The 21,042-nt window shown below is 39.8% G+C and overlaps 1 protein-coding gene across 3 annotated transcripts in view; it reads right to left on the minus strand.

The window, feature by feature from the left end:
- Positions 1–21,042, minus strand: part of LOC128648516 (complement component C6) — a 119,287-nt gene that overhangs the window by 23,065 nt on the left and 75,180 nt on the right. For all 3 annotated transcript variants that reach the window (XM_053701235.1, XM_053701236.1, XM_053701234.1), the window contains exons 13-14: positions 14,032–14,143; positions 11,525–11,657 (exon numbers count right to left, since the gene is read on the minus strand). In XM_053701235.1, coding sequence (XP_053557210.1) covers positions 11,525–11,657; positions 14,032–14,143 — 245 coding nt within the window. The remainder of the gene's footprint in view (positions 1–11,524; positions 11,658–14,031; positions 14,144–21,042) is intronic.

Consider the following 21,042-nt stretch of genomic DNA (forward strand, 5'->3'; position numbering starts at 1 on the left):
GGGTGGAAATGGCCCTTTCCACCTGTAATGTCAGAAATTATTTCCGTCAAGCCCGGCCCAAACAAGGTCTTTCCCTTGTAAGGAATTGCCAAAAGTTTAGACTTAGATGACACATCTGCAGTCCAAGATTTTAACCATAAAGCTCTGCGGGCCAGTACGGCAAAACCAGAAATCTTAGCTCCTAGCTTAATAACCTGAAGGGAAGCATCAGTAATAAAGGAGTTGGCTAACTTAAGGGCCTTTATCCTATCCTGGATTTCTTTGAGGGGAGTGTTTGTCCGAATAGAATCAGACAACGCATCAAACCAGTATTCTGCCGCACTAGTGACAGTAGCAATATAAACCGCAGGTTGCCATTGTAAACCCTGGTGTACATACATTTTCTTGAGCAACCCCTCTAACTTCTTATCCATAGGATCCTTAAAGGAACAACTATCCTCTATGGTAATAGTTGTTCTCTTGGCTAGCGTGGAAATTGCCCCTTCCACTTTGGGTACCGTTTGCCAAGACTCCTTGATAGAGACTGCTATAGGAAATATCTTTTTAAATATAGGGGATGGTCTCTCCCATTCCTTAGCAATAATCTCTGTAGCCCTATCTGGTACAGGAAATACCTCCACCATGGAGGGCACGTCAAAGTACTTGATTAGTTTACTAGACTTCTTAGTATTGACTACGACGGTAGTGTCGGAGTCGTACAGGGTAGCTAAAACCTGCTTAAGTAACAAACGGAGGTGTTCAAACTTAAACCTGAAAGAAACAACTTCAGTATCAGCTAAAGGTATTACACTGTCTGAGTCTGAGATTTCACCCTCAGATACTACCAAAGTATCTTCCTCTTCAGGTTTCTCGGAAGAAACATTCGGAATAGCCACTACTGTGTCAGCAACCTTATTCACAGATTGATTACATTTCCTCTTGTGCTTTCCCTGCAGCATGGGAAAAGCAGACAACGCATTAGATACCGTTGATGACATTAGGGAAGCAATGTCTTGCAAGGTAACTCCATGTGGAGTAATAGAGGAAGCGCAGGGCACTGGCTGTATGGACGCTAATTTTTTGGGACATATGAGGAGAAAGCTGCGGCATATCTTGAACATTGTCAGAAGACTCCTGAACAGTATCCGCCTTAGACAATGTTGGCTCAGAAAAAAGTCTATCCCTGTAATGTAAAGTTCTCTCAATACATGAACAGCAAGGAATTGGTGGTTCTACATTAGCATAGAGAACATGTAACATCTTGCAGGGTTTCTTGGTCCATCTTTATTCACCAATAAACAGACAAACATTGATATTTTTTTATTTAGAAAATAGCCCCCCCAAAAAATCGTTACTGTCTCTTTAAATTTTAAACGAAAAAAAAAAATAACTGCTTTATTTTTCTGTCATTTCAAATAAACAATGGCCCCTAAAATAACACCTCAGACAACTCTACACCTCAGCTTAGTCCTGCTGAGGTGCTTACCTGTCTGCCTACTAACGAAGTATGTGACTTCTAGTTGATCCGGACTCAAATGTTTTAGCAATTACGGTCCATAACCGCAACGCTGCTTAATCTGTGATGCAGCTGATTTCCAATGCGGAACACAGGAAGTGACACCGGGCCAGAAAAAAAGGCGCACAATAGGAACTGCCGCCGAATCTAACTCCGCCCATCGTGGGCGTAACCACATGAAACTCCCGATCGGACTCTCCTTGTCCCCAGTGCCTGCTCTGCTGCCCTTAATAAACATTCCCCTATCATAGGTGAATGTGACTTGTCCCCAAATTTTTAAATGTGAAAGTGCTATCTTTTTCTCTGTATGCGTGTCCCAGAAAAAATTAAAGTTAGCACTTACCTTAAGACTTCTGCCAGGCAGCACGGCAGCTCACTAGGTTTGAGAGGCCAGTTCCCTCACATGGACCTGTGGATAGAAACAAAGAGTAACCTTACTCAGGCTTGTACGGTTAGGGCAGCATTAATACATGGGAGGCGCAGTGAGAATTATGTCCCCAATTAAGTTCCCATTGCTTTAAAGCCACCACTGCTCTACTGAAGAGACTGATATGGACTACGGCTACACCCTAGAACAAAACAGCACAATCTTACATGCTGAAAAATAATAAAATCTTGCTTGAAGAATCTTTTCTAACACCTAACTTTACCACTTCCTTGCTCTAACGTAGGCAAAGAGAATGACTGGGGTTGGAGGGAAGGGAGGTGATATTTAACAGCTTTGCTGTGGTGCTCTTTGCCACCTCCTGCTGGGCAGGAGTGATATTCCCAATAGTAATTAGATGATCCGTGGACTCATCGTATCATTAGAAACAAATATACTTTTCACTGCTGTGTATCCGCCGTCCCCGCTCTAACACTTTTTTTTCTTCCTATGACGCAATTAGTCCTATTGCGATGCATGTCAGTTGACAGGCTTTTTATGATAGCCTTCATTTTCATCCTTAATGCACATGTGCTAAAGTCTGTGTCGTGTCATAGTACTCAAACAGCAGTCGTCACCATGCATGTTCATGATACTAAACAGACATGCGCGTTTCTTCCAAGGGGAGTTTCTTACTCGCAACATTGTAAACACTGAATCGTATTTTTTTTACAATTCAGTGTTTACTTGGATAGCCACCAGCAGCTTTGTCTCATCTGTTAGAGGGTAAGAAGGATCAGTGAGCTGATACTGGGGCGCGCATAAACAGTGAGCAGAACATCGGTCAGATAACATCCGCCCTTACTGTGACGTTACAAAGGTACTACCCTCTGTCAACATCACTTAGTGTACGCTTTCGGAAACGGTAAGGGCGGTCTAGTGAACTTTGGTTGACAGGTGATACATTTTGTTATATTTTTTTAATAAAAAGCAAACAACAAATAAAAATCATGCAAATTTGCTAGTCAAGGGATGAACAATAGAAATATGCATCATGGTATACACAACATTTACAATCACTTTAACTTGTATTACAATGAGGAAACTTTGCAGGTATGTTCTAACAATATACGCACGCTAAGGGGTACATTTCCACCCATACATGTCTCGTCACTCTTTAACTTAAGAAATATATGTAATATACTTTGAAAATTAGTTTGCATATAGACTATTTGACATATAACAAAACATAATCTATTTTCAGATTTAAGAAATGCACATAATATAGTAAGTAAACATATTTTGAAAATATGTCCCTCGATACTGCTGACATTCAAAGATTTCAGAAGGTTCTTAGTTGAAATGATTTTTATTGTAAAAATAAAATAAACAAAGAATAATAGATACATCACATATTGCATAATTTGTCCTATTTGTAATTCTCCAACTCTTCCCTCTATTTCTCTGGTGAGGGTCCATTAGGTAAAAGTTCATAGTAGGTTGCCACAGATTGGTTTGCTGAACCAGAAAAACTGTGGAATGTCCAAACGCTTTTGTCTGAGCATGGAGAGATTTATCAAACAGTGTGATTAATCATACAATCGGTAAGAACTACAGAGACCAAAGGGTGAGGCACATCACCAATTTCTGTGGACATTGAAAATATACATGGCAACCCTTCAGTCCCCGCTCCACTCAATTGCATTCTATTAAAACATTTCCCAATATCTATTACCCTCTTATTGTATAACAATAAACTATAAATCAACATCCCCCCCACTCGATAAAGTGTTAGACATCTACTTGCCTGCTTCAGCCTTGCTTCAGACGCCGATCCGGGAAGAGAGAGCCCCGTCTGCAGTCGGCCTGCATAAATCCCTACCCTCCACTGTCGCCTTTTGATTCTCTAAATGTATCCAGTCCTGTCTTGAACTCAAAGTTGTGTCCTAGTCAAATTCCCCAGATGTGCTTAATCAGTGTCCCCCTAATATCCAGTAATTCCAGACTTTTAAGAATTGGTCATGATTGGCTTGTATCAGTGATGCTGATTCAGAGAGTGAGTATGTTATCTTGATTTTCTCCAGTACCTCCCCCCAGGAGGGCACCCCCACCTTCCAGTATCGGGCCACACAAATCCTAGTGGCAGTGCATAAAGTGTGTATGAATGTGTTTGTGGCTGAGTTAAAAGGTGTGATATGTTCATTCAGCAAAGCTTGAGTTATTGTTAGGGTGATGTTTTCGGAGAGCACCTCGCTCAATAGTTGGGATAGTTTAGACCAAATTTGCTGAACGTGTGGGCAATCCCACCACATATGACTATACGTCCCTATCTCGTTGCAGCCTCTATAGCAATTTTTGCTACCATTTTGAGTGTAATGTGATGTGATTATCGGGGTAAGGTACCATCGAAAGGTAGTTTTAATACAGTTTTCTTTAAAGTCCGCACTGATCATACCTTTGCCTGATTTATAAAAAATCTCTGTCCAGTCCTCTTTGGAATGTGTAGCATTAGTATCTCTGTCCAATTTTTCCATTAGTGGGGATTTGTCAGTGTGTTTAGCTTCTTGCAGTGAGATGTATATAATGGAGATTAGTTTTTTAAGTCGGGATCCAGAGCCACTTAGCTTTTCTAGTGTCGTCAACGTCTGTCTAGATTGTTGAGGTAGATATTTATTAATAGCTGATGCTATTTGTAGGTATAAAAACCATGGCAATTTTTCTGGTAATAGTTTGTCTTGTAACTGATGGTGTGTGGCTATTTTACCCTTGTGTAGAAAGTCTGCTACCCTATAGAGTCCTTTGTTCACCCATTTATTGATCAGCTTATGAGAGTCTCTATCTAATAGAGTTCGCAGAGGTCTCAACAGTGAGTCTTGTGGGAATAATTTTAGGGCAGTGGTCACTGAGTGCCACATGGACATCATCTCACCTGTAAGTTTCGAAACCCCATCCAACCCAAGTCTGTCCCCTGGACGCCCCCAAAGTATATCGTCTGAGTGGTTATATTCTGCTATCTTGGACTCTACTTTCACCCATACCAAATCTGTTTGTGGATTGCCCAGCAGTGTTGTTTGTGCTAATCTCGCCGCTTGATAGTAATTAAGCAAGTTGGGTACCCCAACCCCTCCTAGTTGTCTATGTTGCTGTAGTATTTGTGATGGTATCCTAGCTTTTTTGTTCCCTCTTATAAATTTAATCAAGTCTACTTGGAGTTTATTGAGTTCTGGTATGGGAATCTTAATCGGCAGGGCCCTGAATAAATATAGTAACCTCGGGAGAACGTTCATTTTAACAGTAGATAGACGTCCGTACCAAGAGAAACCCCCTGTTCTCCACTTGTTGATCTCTTTTCTAATAGATTTATATAGTGGGACATAGTTTAGTTTGTAGAGGTCTGGAATAGCGTTAGACAACCGGATTCCTAGATATTTTATTGCTTCCTTGGCCCATTCGAACGAAAAATTAATTTCAAGGAGCTTTCTAGTGTGGGAAGGGAGAGCGATAGGAATCGCTTCACATTTCTCTTGGTTGATCTTATACCCTGATATGTCGGCATAGTCCTTTAGGACTCGATATAGGTGGGGTAAAGACGTCATTGGATTGGATAGGGTGAGAAGGATATCATCTGCGAATAAAGATAATTTGAATTCCTCTCTACCTATCAGAACTCCGTGTATCTCTGGAGTTAATCTAATCATCGCTGCCAATGGCTCAATACAGATAGCAAATAAAAGCGGCGACAAGGGACACCCTTGTCTTGTACCGTTACGAATATCAATTCCCCTAGACTGATAACCTGCCGCTCGGATGTAAGCTGTGGGATATGAGTATATACTCCTAATAGCCTGAACAAATGAGCCAATAAACCCTAACCTGTGTAGCACTTCAAACATAAAATCCCAATCTATTCTGTCGAACGCCTTCTCCGCGTCCAATGACAGGACCAGAGAAGGCGTTCGTGTCCTAGTTAGGTAGTCGACCAGGGAGATCGTGCGTCTGATATTGTCGGGGGCCTCTCTACCTGAGATAAATCCTACCTGGTCCGGATGGATCAAAGTTGGTAAATGTAGTTTAAGCCTGTTTGCTAAAATTTTAGTAAAGATCTTGATATCCTGATTGATTAGTGATATAGGTCTATAGCTCTGACATAATTTGGGATTCCTCCCCGGCTTAGGGATCACTACTATTTTTGCTTGCAGAATTTCTTTTGGGATTGTCTTACCTTGTAGAATATCATTACAAAAAGTTACAACGTGCGGGATTAAAGTAGATTTAAAAAGTTTATAATATTCCCCTGGGAAACCATCCGGACCTGCTGCCTTTCCAGGCTTAAGTTCTTTAATGGCTAATAGGACTTCCCTGGTCGACACCTCTGCATTTAATTCGTCTCGGGTGGCTTCGTCTATTGGACTTAAATTAGCGTCATCTAAAAATTTGTGTAGTAACAGTTTGGTTTGGTTAGTTTTACTTGTTTTTTCTCCGTCATAAAGACCTGCGTAATATTGTGCAAAAGTATCCGCTATTACTTGTGGATTAGAGGTATTAGTTCCGTCTTGTGTCTGTAAAACTGGTATGGAAAATGATTTTGTCTGTTCCCTGAGTTTGTGGGCTAAGTACTTATCAGGTTTATTGGAATAAATGAAGTACTGTGATTTCAATCTATGAGCTGCTCTGAGAGATGCCCTGTTCATAATCTCTGATAATTCTAGTCTTTTGGCTTGTAGTTCTTGGAATACTGTGGCTGATAGGTTCTGTTGGTGAGTTTTAGTAAGGGTATCTATTTGAGTTTGTAGTAAATCTATTTGCTTTCTATTAATCTTGTTTAGGGCCACTTTTTCTTTGATTAGCAATCCTCTAATGAAGGGTTTGTGTGCCGCCCATGTGTTGATAGGGTTAGATGTGGTTCCCTCGTTCATTGTCCAATATTCTGACATGTTCTGTAAAATAGATTCGTGTGTGCCTGGTTTTTGCAATATCATAGGGTCATAGTTCCATGAACGTGCCGCACTAACATGATAGGTGTCTTTAATGTGAATTTGGACTATGGAGTGATCTGACCAAGCACAGGCGTGTATGGTGGAGGATGTCAAGTCTGGTATCAAGATTTGGCTTACATAAACATAGTCTAATTTGGAGTATTTTTTGTGTGCGTGAGAATAGTAGGTATAGTCAGATGTTTTACCATATAAGGTATCCCATGAATCTATAATATTGTGGGATAAAAAAATCTCCTTTATTTTCTTAATCATAGAATTATGTCTTAGTTGTTTGTGTGTCAATTTAGTCTGTTCTGTATTTTGGTATGGGTACATTGATATATTAAAATCGCCTCCTAGGAGTATCCTGGCTTGTGACCATTGGGTCAGTAGATGAGATATGTGTGCAAAAAAAGATATCTGTGTCTCGTTAGGTGCATATATGTTGCATAGAATAATTTGCTTGTCTTGTTGTCTTCCTCTTACTATCAGATACCTCCCTTCTGGGTCCCTAATTGTCTCCTCCACCATAAATCCCATGGATTGATGTATCAATATCGACACCCCTCTCTTTTTTTTGTCTGATGTTGAATGGTAGTGTTGTGTGAAGTGTCTTGACCAGTATTTTGGAACCACCTCTTTGGTGAAGTGTGTTTCCTGCAAGAAAATGAGCTTAGCGTTTAATCTCAGGTATTGCGACAGTGCTGTCCGTCTTTTAAGGTCTGTGTTAAGGCCTCTAACATTATGTGAAATTAAGCGAATATCACTAGTCATTACTTACAATTTGGTGTTTGGGGCTCTCCCCCCCGGATCCGCCTCTTCCACATTCACAAACATTATCCCTGGATGACTCAAAAAGGGTATGTCCCCCTCCAGGGGTTTCGCCCAAGCGGGGCAAGCAATGTAGGAAAACAAAGACAACATCATTATTAGGCAAGTTACATATAGTATGCAGCATATCAACTGTGGAATATCGAGTGGCAACATTAAAAACAATAAATAACAAATGACTCCTACATTGGGTAACTATATGTAGAAGATAAACATAGAAAGTTAACAAAACTATGATCTCCCCCCCCCACCCCCCTATTACTTCAAACATTTTCTGAATATTTTGTACTCCCACTGCCAACGTGGTAGATTTGGGCACGATCAATAGTCAGAGTTAATTTGAACATATTACTCACAGTTCCCACCCCCGTCAGCCTTTGTCTAGGGGTGTGATACTAAACCTTGATTACTTATGTCTCCACAAGGTGTTTGATGGGACATACTGCTTCAGTCCAGTCCCTGGAATCTCCGAACTTGTATTGGATAAAGATGTCATGTTTTGGTTTTCTTCTTCGTGACTTTTGTCCATTTTGGTTTTTGTAGGTGGTTGTGTCTAGATGTCTGCTGCTCGGTATCCTCATCATGGTTGCTTTGCGGTAGATCTGGGATCTCCAAGTGTAGTTTGCTACAAATTGCTGGAATCTCATCCGGTTCTCTAAGACTTAGAGGTCTGCCATTATGTATGATGTATAGATTAAAGGGGAATCCCCATCTATATCTGATTTGGTGTTTCCTCAGGATAGTGGTGAGAGGTTTCAAACCGCTTCTTCTCTGCAGCGTCTTGAGACAGAGGTCCTGGTAGAACTGGATCACCGAACCTTGGAATTTGAATGTGGGATTTTTCCGTGCTGCTGTCAGGATCTCCTCTTTTTCTGGGAATCTAAAAAACTTGACCACGACGTCTCTAGGTGGGGCTCCCTCTTTTGGTTTGGCACGAAGTGCTCTGTGTGCTCTTTCCATTTGGAATTTCTCGTCGCCCCCTTCTCCCGTTATGGCTTGGAAGAGCTGATGTAGATAGATATGTAATTCTTCTGCTGTAACAGATTCAGGTATTCCTTTCAGCCTTAGGTTACATCTTCGGCTTCTATTTTCAAGATCTTCTAGTTTGTCTTGCATTTCCATAACCTCTTGTTGTTGTGCAGTAAGTTGCTGCTTGAAGTTAGAGAGATCTTCTGTTACTGAAGTGTCAGCGTCTTCTAGGATCGCCACTCTAGAGCCTAGGTCTATAACATCTTGCTTAATTTCTGCTAGACTGTTGGTTATAGTGCTTTGAAATGTGTCGATTTTTTCCCACAACTTGTCAAAGTTCTGGTTGATATCTTGCTTTGATACCAGTGTCTTGAGGTCAGCTTTTGTAGCGGGGGTAGAATCATCTACCTGGATTTGTGAGTCTGTATCAGAATCCACCTCTTCATCTGCTTCGCTGTTGATTGCCTCTATAGCCTTCTCTTTTACTGGTTTAAAAAACATAGTTGCTGTTGGAGTTTTAAGTCCTTGAGAGGATTTAGTGTGCTTTCTAGCTGTCATATTGGCTAATATATGTCACCCGGTGCGGTGGTAAGTTATTAGTTGACAGATGAGTGTCAGCGTTTATAGTCTCTTTTTTTGTGAATTAAGTGATGTAAACCTGTAAATCTTAAGCAAGGTGTATGCCTTTTGTATCCTTAGTTTCCTTGGATAGATTAATCGCTATGTAGGAATTTGTTGTTAAGGCAGGCTATTCTGCAGCACACAGATTATACATAGTTATTATACTTGTCAGGATGTAGCATCGTTGTGTTTAATGGGACCTGGGATCTTGCGCCTGTTAGCATTGCACCTTATGCATCATGCTTGCAGTCATATCTTCAGCCTCAAAGCGGTTTCTTGTTAAATACATTAATCTCTTGTTTTATAAAGATAGCTTCTAAGGATATGTATTTATTTGGTAAGCTGTGGAGGGGCAGCTATATCGTATCCTAATGCAGCAGGTCACCTATTAGTATTTGAGTAGATAGTCTTTTGACTTGGAGCTAACTATGTTTCTGTGGCGCAGCACTGACACATCCACCCATAGATTTGCTGCGTCTTCTGCTGTATGCCAGTAAATAGGTCGCTTAATACTCTGCCTTTGAGCGGGGACTTAGGTGTCATGTAAAGGAGTTCCTCTATTATGCCATTCCTCCATCTCCTAATTCGCTTGCATTAATACTGTTGCAGCACCCAAGTGGCTCCCCAGTTTTATGTCTCTCTTTAGCAACCTCTCCTACAAGCATGTGGTGTCTGCTGTGTGTACGCGGCACTACGCCATTTATTTATTATTGCTTGTTCTGGGGCGGTCCGCGACCGCGCTCCCAAAGTTAATAACCACCGCTCCTTTCTCTTACCCTGTCGGTCATTCCGTTTCTTCTTGGTCCGATCTCCACGTTTATGTGGCGAGTATGTTCTAGATGCCGTGTATGCGGCTTGAAGTCTTTGCTTCTGAGTAGTTGCTGACCGCGTGGGCAAGATGGCGGATCACTCCGCCTAGCTAACGCTTCATACTTTGCTCCTTGAGTTTCACAGCGTTCAATGTGCAGCTCGGTTCCCGGTCTTAAGTTTTTGGGTTCACCTTTCCTTCATTACCTCTTCCCTTAGGTTTTTAAAGCAGCAGCAAATAAATTTATGCCCTTTGCAACTGTTTGATAAGCAGTGTTTTGCGGAGCTCCAAACCTACACCTCCATCTCTATGAAGCTCCCGGCTCCGCCACCTTCAGAAGGTTCTTAAAGGGACAGTCTAGTCAAAAATTTAACTTTCATGATTCAGATAGGGCATGCAATTTTAAACAACTTTCCAATTTACTTCTATTATCTAATTTGCTCAATTCTTTAGATATCCTTTGTTGAAGAAATAGCAATGTACATGTGTGAGCCAATCACACAAGGCATTTATGTGCAGCAACCAATCAGCAGCTACTGAGCATATCTAGATATGCTTTTCAGCAAGTGATATCAAGAGAATGAAGCAAATTAGGTAATAGAAGTAAATTAGAAAGTTGTTTAAAATGACATGCTCTTTCTAAATCATGAGAAAAAAAAATTGGGTTTCATGTCCCTTTAAGTAGTGAGACCTTTATTTTCCAATAGAAACAACATTGCAGATCTCTACACAAAGAGGCTAAAGACCTCTTCTTTAACCTGGCCGCTGCGTGAACATTGTGAGACTGGTGGGATGGAAATGAATGCTTCTCGTTGGACGCAGTGATCTTTTGAACCTTGGGGCCATAGAGTTTGATGTTCAGCAGTGGAAATATTATATGAAGTATACCTTTTACACTAGGGTGTGCATTTAATTGATGACATTTGCTTTGCATACATAAAAATGACTTTACTTTCCCTTTAAAACCTATCTACACATTATTTTAGTTCAGCTATATTGAAAACCTGTCCTGTTGGGGGTACTTGAGGTCCGCGGTTGAAAAACACTGCTTTAGCATATGGTGAACAAGAAAGGGATAAAATCCCACCACTAGACAAAGTAGAGCAATTAAAGAAACCCCTTGCATTTCCTTTTGCATTTACCTACAGTTAGAAAAGTGGTTATGCACATCGGTGTTTTATTCCATTACTAGGTTTTTCCAAATGAATAATTCCTCAGTATTATAAGTGATCAATGTAAGATATATCCTACAAAATATGCTACAACATGCAATGTGTTCATCTGTATCATAATAAATCGTAGGTATTTACTTTTTCGCAGTTGTAAACTCTCAATCTATCTATAATGAAAATGGCTGGGAGGGAAAACGATAAATAAAACAAGTCTTTTGGAAGCAAGTTTACATTTCCATATAAATGAAGGCAGTAAATTCTAACCAGGTATAAATATATCACACTTACGATGACATTCTGTATTTTCATGTTTCCACGTTCCATCTGGGAGACACCTTAAGAATTGATAGCCAGAAAGTTCATATCCAGTAACACAAGCTATTTCCGCCTCTTCAGCTACTGAATACCACTTCTTTTCATTCTGTACAATACAAAACAAACCATATTGTTAAAATAATAATGTGCATAATGTGCATAAGGGGAGAGCACCAGGGTAATAAAATAAAAAAGCTACAATAAAGGATCATTCTGACACAGACATTACACGCTGTAATTCACGCATATTTTATTACAGGCCTTGATTAGAAGTTGGGCGCAACTGTTAAAGTTTTCCGTGTTATTTTGCAATAAATGTCATTCAAACAATAACAGACAATTGGATATTAAAAGTTTTTTTTAATTAAACTGCATTTTAATTAAATCAAATGTTTAAAGAATAAAACATTCTTAAAATACCAATATATAAATAGCGCTCCCTATACTTTTAATGGAAAGCATAAGTAGCAAATGAAGGGCCAGATTACAAGTAGCGAGCTAACAGTTATGCGCAAGCGTTATCGGGTTTATCTTGGCTGTTTGTGCGCATCGGATGTAGCTCTCGTTTTACAAGTTGAAAATAAACCAGATCGCTTGAGCACAATTTAATTTAATGCGCGTCGGGATAGCACAACCTCAGAACTCTGGTTAACTGTCTCAGAAACAAAAAAAGTAAACGTTCTCAGAAACAAAAAAAGTATTACAAAGTACAGTTACACTCATAATAACACCATCTCATAAAAATTATTATAAAAAATTATTGCACAAAAAAGGGTTAAAAGATATGAGGTTTCAGGTGTTAATATCAAAATATGTATATGTATGTATCTATATGTGTTTATATGTGTGTACATATTTATGTATTTATGTGTATATATGTATTTACAGACATATAAATACATATATATATATATATATATATATATATATATATATATATATATATATATATATATATATATATATATATGTGCATAGGAGTCTTTTGCAGTCAAGTAGATGAAAACATGAAAAAGCATATTTATGCAATATTCATATTTAAGTGTTATACTGTATAATTACTGTAAATATTTCACATTCCAATGTTCTGCACATAGCGGAATATATTCTATGTAAATAGATATTCCTGTATATATCTATACTTGTATATTGTACCAAAATACCATCAGATATATGTAGAAATATGTATTTAGGAATAATTAGAACATATTATTCTATGTGAAGAACATTGGAATGTGAAATATTAATATTTTCATGTCAGGTTAAGGCTATTAAGAATATGCGATTGGTTTGCGTGCGAGTTGGGTGTTTAGTTTTTTATCAATGTTTTTTTCTCTATTGACTTGCTTTCTTCTAGAGGATTTAGTGTGCGAGCGGGAATGATAAATACTGCTCCACTCATAATGCAGTGGGAGTTTCTGCAGCTTAGTAAGTAACAAGTTTATGCAGTGGGAGTTTCTGCAGCTTAGTGAGTAACAAGTTTATGCAGTGGGAGTTTCTGCAGCTTAGTAAGTAACAAGTTTATGCAGTGGGAGTTTCTGCAGCTTAGTGAGTAACAGGTTTATGCAGTGGGAGTTTCTGCAGCTTAGTGAGTAACAGGTGTATGCAGTGGGAGTTTCTGCAGCTTAGTGAGTAACATGTTTATGCAGTGTGAGTTTCTGCAGCTTAGTGAGTAACAGGTTTATGCAGTGGGAGTTTCTGCAGCTTAGTGAGTAACACAGGTTTATGCAGTGGGAGTTTCTGCAGCTTAGTGAGTAACACAGGTTTATGCAGTGGGAGTTTCTGCAGCTTAGTGAGTAACAGGTTTATGCAGTGGGAGTTTCTGCAGCTTAGTGAGTAACAAGTTTATGCAGTGGGAGTGTCTGCAGCTTAGTGAGTAACAGGTTTATGCAGTGGGAGTTTCTGCAGCTTAGTGAGTAACAGGTTTATGCAGTGGGAGTTTCTGCAGCTTAGTGAGTAACAAGTTTATGCAGTGGGAGGTCCTTGGGGGCAGGTAGCAGTGAGGGTGTAAAATACACTTTTTTAGGGATACCAGTGTAATAGTGACTTGAGTCAGAAACTCCCTGGCTGTTTGCTATAACCAGCCATCAGGTACTACTACCTGAACATTAGTAGTGAATAGTCATTAAATAGTTAAATGGATGAGCTACAACAACCAAAAAAAGTGCTATGTTTGGTGTTGCTCATCCATTTAGCACATTGATGGCATCTAGCCCTGAGATATAACTAGGTAGACAACACAGGCTCCTATACGTAACTTTATTGCAAATAGCATATTATGCAACTTGACAGAATGACCTATTCTAGAATTTTCTGCCTTTCATTAGATTTGTAAATAAAACCTGAACATTGTGTTAGATATATTAAGACCTCTGCAGTTCCTGAAACTGCCCCAAAAACAAATTAAATTGTATTTTTTTTTTTGCAATTGAAATGACATTGTACAAAACAAGTATAAATAAATGAAGAGGATATGTTACTATAAAGTATCCATTCTCTGGTGGGCTTGTTCTCGGGCATCCAGTATCATAGTGAGGGTCTTCTAAATCTTCTTCTTTTTTTTCTTCATCATCATTTATGCACAGGGCTCCCCTGAGAAATAAAATGTGTTATAGACATATACACGTATCTCTGTGTTTCTTTATAATTTCATTTTATTCATTGCATGTGAAGGACTGGTCACGTATTCAGAAGTTCTTACATAGGTTATAAAGCTCTGGGCCTTGCTTAAAATGGACAATAAAGTTTCAGGTGCTTTTGGAAATCCCTCATCTTTAGGCTTATAATCTATTATATGTTTTTCATCCACACCAAAATACATCTTGAACTGCTATGTTTTGCTACTGCAACTACAATCTATGTGACAAGCTACCCCAAACCTTATGTCCCTGCACCCGCAACAAGTAGTGGTTTTATGGGGGTGCTAAATCATGTCCACTGAACCTCGCTGCGAGCGGACAGCTTACGCTATCAATATTTAACATTGCACAAGCAGTGATTGTGCAGTATTGCTCCCTGCTGGGGCTGGGGGCCAATCATCTACTAGCAGGGGCTGATCAGATCAGGATGATTTCAGTCAGGTTAAAGGGACACTGAACCCAATTTTTTTCTTTCGTGATTCAGATAGAGCATGCAATTTTAAGCAACTTTCTAATTTACTCCTATTATCAAATTGTCTTCGTTCTCTTGCTATCTTTATTTGAAAAAGAAGGCATCTAAGCTTTTTTCTTGGTTCAGCTCTGGACAGTACTTAATCAGCATGGACAACCCAGGTTGTTCACCAAAAATGGGCCGGCATCTAAACTTACATTCTTGCATTTCAAATAAAGATACCAAGAGAATAAAGAAAATTTGATAATAGGAGTAAATTAGAAAGTTGCTTAAAATGTCATGCTCTATCTGAATCACAAAAGAAAAAATTTGGGTTCATTGTCCCTTTAAGCAGCAGCTGTCTCACCTGGGGCGCGATCCGATATAGATCGTAGTTTGCGGCGCAAGCGAGGGAACCCCTGCCGCCCGTAGTTTCAGCTCGCAACTCGAGCTATCACATATACGGCGCCGTCAGAGGCTAAAGTGCCGTAAGTCGGATATACCAGCGATGTCCAGAAATCTGCGTGAGTACAAATTTCTGGAGTCGCCAGTGACTTACGGCACTTTAGAAACTGCCGGCGCCTACAAAACCTGACTAAGTTATAAAATCACCCGTACTGTCTAACACGCCTACCAAACATAGCCCGACACGTCTAACCCTCTATCCGCTATCCCCTCTCACTATCCTAACAATAAAAAATGTATTAACCCCTAAACCGCTGCTCCCGGACCCCGCCACCACCTAATAAAGTTATTAACCCCTAAACCGCCGCTCTCGGACCCCGCCGCCACCTACATTATCTACCCCCTAATGTGAGCTCCTACCCCCCCGCCACCTACATTAACTACCAACTTATGTGAGCTCCTACCCCGCCACCACCTACATTAACTACCCCCTAATGTGAGCCCCTTACACCGCCGCCAGCTATATTAAAATTATTAACCCCTAATCTAATCCCCCTACCCCGCCGCCAGCTATATTAAAATTATTAACCCCTAATTTAATCCCCCTACCCCACCGCCAGCTATATTAAATTAATTAACCCCTAATCTAATCCCCCTATACCGCCGCCAGCTATATTAAATACATTAACCCCTAATCTAATCCCCCTATACCGCCGGCCAGCTATATTAAATGTATTAACCCCTAATCTAATCCCCCTACACCGCCGCCAGCTATATTAAATACATTACCCCCTAATTTAATCCCCCTACACCGCCGCCAGCTATATTATCTATATTAACCCTAATTATATTGGTTCAGCCAATCTGATTGAATTTGAATCTGATTGGCTGATTCAATCAGCCAATCAGATTTTTCTACTTTAATTCCGATTGGCTGATAGAATCCTATCAGCCAATCGAAATTCGACGGACGCCATCTTGGATGACGTCATTTAAAGGAACCTCATTCGTCGGGAAGTTGTCGTGCCGGATGGATGTTCCATGTTGGAGGAGCGAAGAAAGAAGATTGAAGATGCCACTTGGAAGATAACTTCGCCCCGATGGAGGACCTCTTCTTTGCCGCTTGATTGAAGACATCGCCCGGATGGAAGACTTCTTCTCTGCCGCTTGATTGAAGACATCGCCGGATGGAAGACTTCTTCTCTGCCGTTTGATTGAAGACATCGCCCGGATCGGATGAGGAGTTCTGCCCGGCTGGGTGAAGACAAGGTAGGGATATCTTCAGGGGGGTAGTGTTAGGTTTATTTAAGGGGGGTTTGGGTTAGAGTAGGGGTATGTGGGTGGTGGGTTGTAATGTTGGGGGGTGGTATTGTGTTTTTTTTTACAGGCAAAAGAGCTGATATCTTTGGGGCATGCCCCGCAAAAGGCCCTTTTAAGGGCTAGTAAGGTAATAGAGCTGTTAACTTTTTTAATTTAGAATAGGGTAGGGAATTTTTTTTATATTGGGGGGCTTTATTATTTTATTAGGGGGCTTAGAAAGGTGTAATTAGCTTAAAAATCTTGTAATCTTTTTTTATTTTTTGTAATTTAGTGGGTATTTTTTGTAATTTAGTTTAGTTTATTTAATTGTATTTTAGTTTAGATATTTGTAGTTTATTTAATTTATTGATAGTGTAGGTGTATTTGTAACTTAGGTTAGGATTTATTTTACAGGTAAATTGGTAATTATTTTAACTAGGTAGCTATTAAATAGTTATTAACTATTTAATAGCTATTGTACCTAGTTAAAACAAATACCAAGTTACCTGTAAAATAAATATAAACCCTAAAATAGGTACAATGTAATTATTAATTACATTGTAGCTATCTTATGGTTTATTTTATAGGTAAGTATTTAGATTTAAATAGGAATATTTTAATTAATAATATTAATATTAATTAGATTTATTTTAATAAGAATTTAGTTAGGGATGTTAGAGTTAGATAGGGTTATTATACTTAATATATATATAATATAATAACGATATTAACTATATTAACCCTAATATAATTAGGGTTAATATAGTTAATATATATAATATAATAACTATATTAACTATATTAACCCTAATATAATTAGGGTTAATATAGATAATATAGCTGGCGGCGGTGTAGGGGGATTAGATTAGGGGTTAATGTATTTAATATAGCTGGCGGCGGTATAGGGGGATTAGATTAGGGGTTAATACATTTAATATAGCTGGCGGCGGTGTAAGGGGCTCACATTAGGGGGTAGTTTAATATAGCTGGTGGCGGGGTAGGAGCTCACATTAGGGGGTAGTTTAATGTAGCTGGCGGCGGTGTAAGGGGCTCACATTAGGAGGTAGTTTAATGTAGCTGGCGGCGGTGTAAGAGGCTCACATTAGGGGGAAGTTTAATATAGCTGGCGGCGGGGTAGGAGCTCACATTAGGGGGTATGTAATGTAGCTGGCGACGGTGTAGGGGGATCACATTAGGGGGTTATACTTTTAATGTAGGTGGCGGCGGGGTCCGGGAGCAGCAGTTTAGGGGTTAAATACTTTATTAGGGATTGCGGCGGGGGATCGCGGTTGACAGGTAGATAGACATTGCGCATGCGTTAGGTGTTAGGTTTTATTTAGCAGCTAGTTTAGGGAGTTACGGGGCTCCAATAGAGAGCGTAAGGCTTACTACGGCTGCATTTTGTGGCGAGGTGAAAATGGAGTAAGATTTCTCCATTTTCGCCACGTAAGTCCTTACGCTGTATATTGGATACCAAACTGCGCGGGTTTGGTATACCTGTCTATGGCCCAAAAAACTACGGGCGAAGGCAGAAATATACGAGCGTAACTTCTAGGTTACGCCGTATATAGGATACCAAACCCGCGCAAATTTTGGCGTCGCCGGCTTCTGCAGGTGACGCTGCATATTGGATCGAGGCCCTGATGTGGTCAGCTAGATTCTAGTGATGCATTGCTCCTTCAGTAAAGGATACAGAAAGAATGAAGTAAAATGGATAGTTTAAAATGATATGCTCTATCTGAAGCATTAAAGAAAAAAATTGGGTTTCATGTGCCTTTTAATTGCTAATATGTACTAAACAAACGTTCTCAAGTCATTGTGGTGGACTGTTTATCTAACCACAGTTGCCAGGTGTGTAGTGCTGAGTGTATACGCTTTGCTCTTCACAACCATAACTGGAACTTCCCCCCTCTAAAATGTCAGTTTGACATATCCAACAAATAGCCACTACTGTCAGATTAGCACATGTGTCTTTGTCTCATATAGTGACATTGTCAGATAACATATTAAGAATTTGCTAAGAAATTGAGATTTATTTTATTTACCTTATTTTCTTGTGAACTGCTTGTGCAATGCCGTCCCCTGCAGATTCACAGGCAATCGGTCGTTAGCCGGGGGTGTCAATCAGCCGATCGTATAGGATTGGGCGGATTGTGGTCCGCAGCCTCAGAGCAGACGGACAAGTTATGGCGCAGCAGTATTTAGACCGCTGCTTCATAACTGCTGTTTCCGGCAAGCCTAAAGGCTCGCACGAAAACAGGGAGATCACGCTCCATTCGGAGCTTGATAATTCGGCCCTTACACTTATTTTGTCACTATTCAAACAGCAAATGAAACATTAAAAAGACATCTACATGTTATTCTCTGACTTATCTTTTCTTTGAATGCATCATTCTATCTAGCAATTATTTAGTGTTTAATGTCCCTTTAAAGGGATTGGAAAGTCAAAATTAAACTTGCATGATTCAGATACAGCATGCCATTTTAGCACACTTTTACATTCACTTCCATTTTCAAATGTACTTTGTTCTCTTGGTATCCATTGTTGAAAAATAATACGTACACTATTTGGAGCTAGCTGGTGATTGGTGCATGCACACATTTTCTCTTGTGATTGGCTCACCAGATAGCTCAGCTAGCTCTCAGTAGTGCACTGATGCTCTGGAGCTGCATTTAACTAACGGCTAGATTACGAGTCTTGCGTTATGAGTATAAGAGCAGCGTTAAGCCTCATAACGCTGTTTTTTACTACCACTGGTATTACAAGTCTTGCAGATTTAGGGGCACCGCACACTTTTGTGGACTTACCGCAAATCAACTTACGCAATTTGCGTATAGTCTTTATTCTATGGGACTTCCATAGCGCCGGTATTACGAGCTTGTCCTGGGAGGCCAAAAAGTGAGCGGTACACCCTACCCCGATTGGAACAGCCAATAGAATGCAAGCTCAATCCTATTGGCTGATTGGATCAGCCAATAGGATTGAAGTTCAATCCTATTGGCTGATTGCATCAGCCAATAGGATTTTTTCAACCTTAATTCCGATTGGCTGATAGAATTCTATCAGCCAATCGGAATCTAAGGGATGCCATCTTGGATGATGTCACTTAAAGGTACCTTCATTCGTTGGGTAGTCGTCATTGGAAGATAATGCTCCGCGCCGGATTTCTTGAAGATGGAGCCGCTCCGTGTCAGAAAAATTAAGATAGAAGATGCTGTCTGGGTGAAGACTTCTGCCCGTCAGGAGGACCACTTCTGCCGGCTTCGTTGAGGACATCTTGCCACTTGGATGAAGACTTCTCCCGGTAAGTGGATCTTCGGGGGTTAGTGTTAGGATTTTTTAAGGGTGTATTGGGTGGGTTTTATTTTTAGGTTAGGGCTTTGGGCCGCAATAGCGCTAAATGCCCTTTTAAGGGCAATGCCCATCCAAATGCCCTTTTCTGGGCAATGGGGAGATTAGGTTTTTTGAGTTAGGGTTTTATTTGGGGGGTTGGTTGTGTGGGTGGTGGGTTTTACTGTTGGGGGGGTTGTTTGTATTTTTTTTTACAGGTAAAAGAGCTGATTTCTTTGGGGCAATGCTCCACAGAAGGCCCTTTTAAGGGCTATTGGTAGTTTAGTTTAGGCTAGGGTTTTTTTTTTATTTTGGGGGGGCTTTTTTATTTTGATAGGGCTATTAGATTAGGTGTAATTAGTTTAAAGATCTTGTAATTTGTTTTTTATTTTCTGTAATTTAGTTTTTTTTTTGTAATTTAGCTAATTGTTTTGAATTTAGTTAATTGTATTTAATTTAGGGAATTTATTTAATTGTAGGGTTAGGTTAGGTGTTAGTGTAAGACAGGTTAGGTTTTATTTTACAGGTCAATTTGTATTTATTTTAGGTAGTTAGTTAGTAAATAGTTAATAACTATTTAGTAACTATTCTACCTAGTTAAAATAAATACAAACTTGCTGTAAAATAAAAATAAAACCTAAGCTAGATACAATGTAACTATTATTTATATTGTAGCTAGCTTAGGGTTTATTTTACAGGTAAGTATTTAGCTTTAAATAGGAATTATTTAGTTATTAATTGTAGGTTTTATTTAGATTTATTTTAATTAATTTAAGTTAGGGGGTGTTAGGGTTAAGGTTAGACTTAGGTTTAGGGGTTAATAAATTTAAAATAGTGGCGGCGACGTTGGGGGCGGCAGATGAGGGGTCAATAAATGTAGGTAGGTGGCGGCGATGTTAGGGACGGCAGTTTAGGGGTTAATATGTTTATTATAGTGGCGGCAGATTAGGGGTTTAAAAGTGTAGGTAGGTTGCTGCGACATTGGGGGTGGGATATTAGGGGTTAATAATATAATGTAGGTGTCGGCGATGTTGGGGGCAGCAGATTAGGGGTTAATAAGTATAATGTAGGTGGCGGCGATGTCCGGAGAGGCAGATTAGGGGTTAATAAGTATAATGTAGGTGTTGGCGATGTCGGGGGCAGCAGATTAGGGGTTAATAAGTGTAAAATTAGGGGTGTTTAGACTCAGGGTTCATGTTAGGGTGTTAGGTGTAAACATAAAATGTGTTTCCCCATAGGAATCAATGGGGCTGCGTTACTGAGCTTTACGCTGCTTTTTGGTAGGTGTTAGACTTTTTCTCAGCCGGCTCTCCCCATTGATGTCTATGGGGAAATCGTGCACGAGCACGTACAACCAGCTCACCGC

This window comes from Bombina bombina, chromosome 2 (assembly GCF_027579735.1).
Source record: "Bombina bombina isolate aBomBom1 chromosome 2, aBomBom1.pri, whole genome shotgun sequence".
NCBI lineage: Eukaryota > Metazoa > Chordata > Amphibia > Anura > Bombinatoridae > Bombina > Bombina bombina.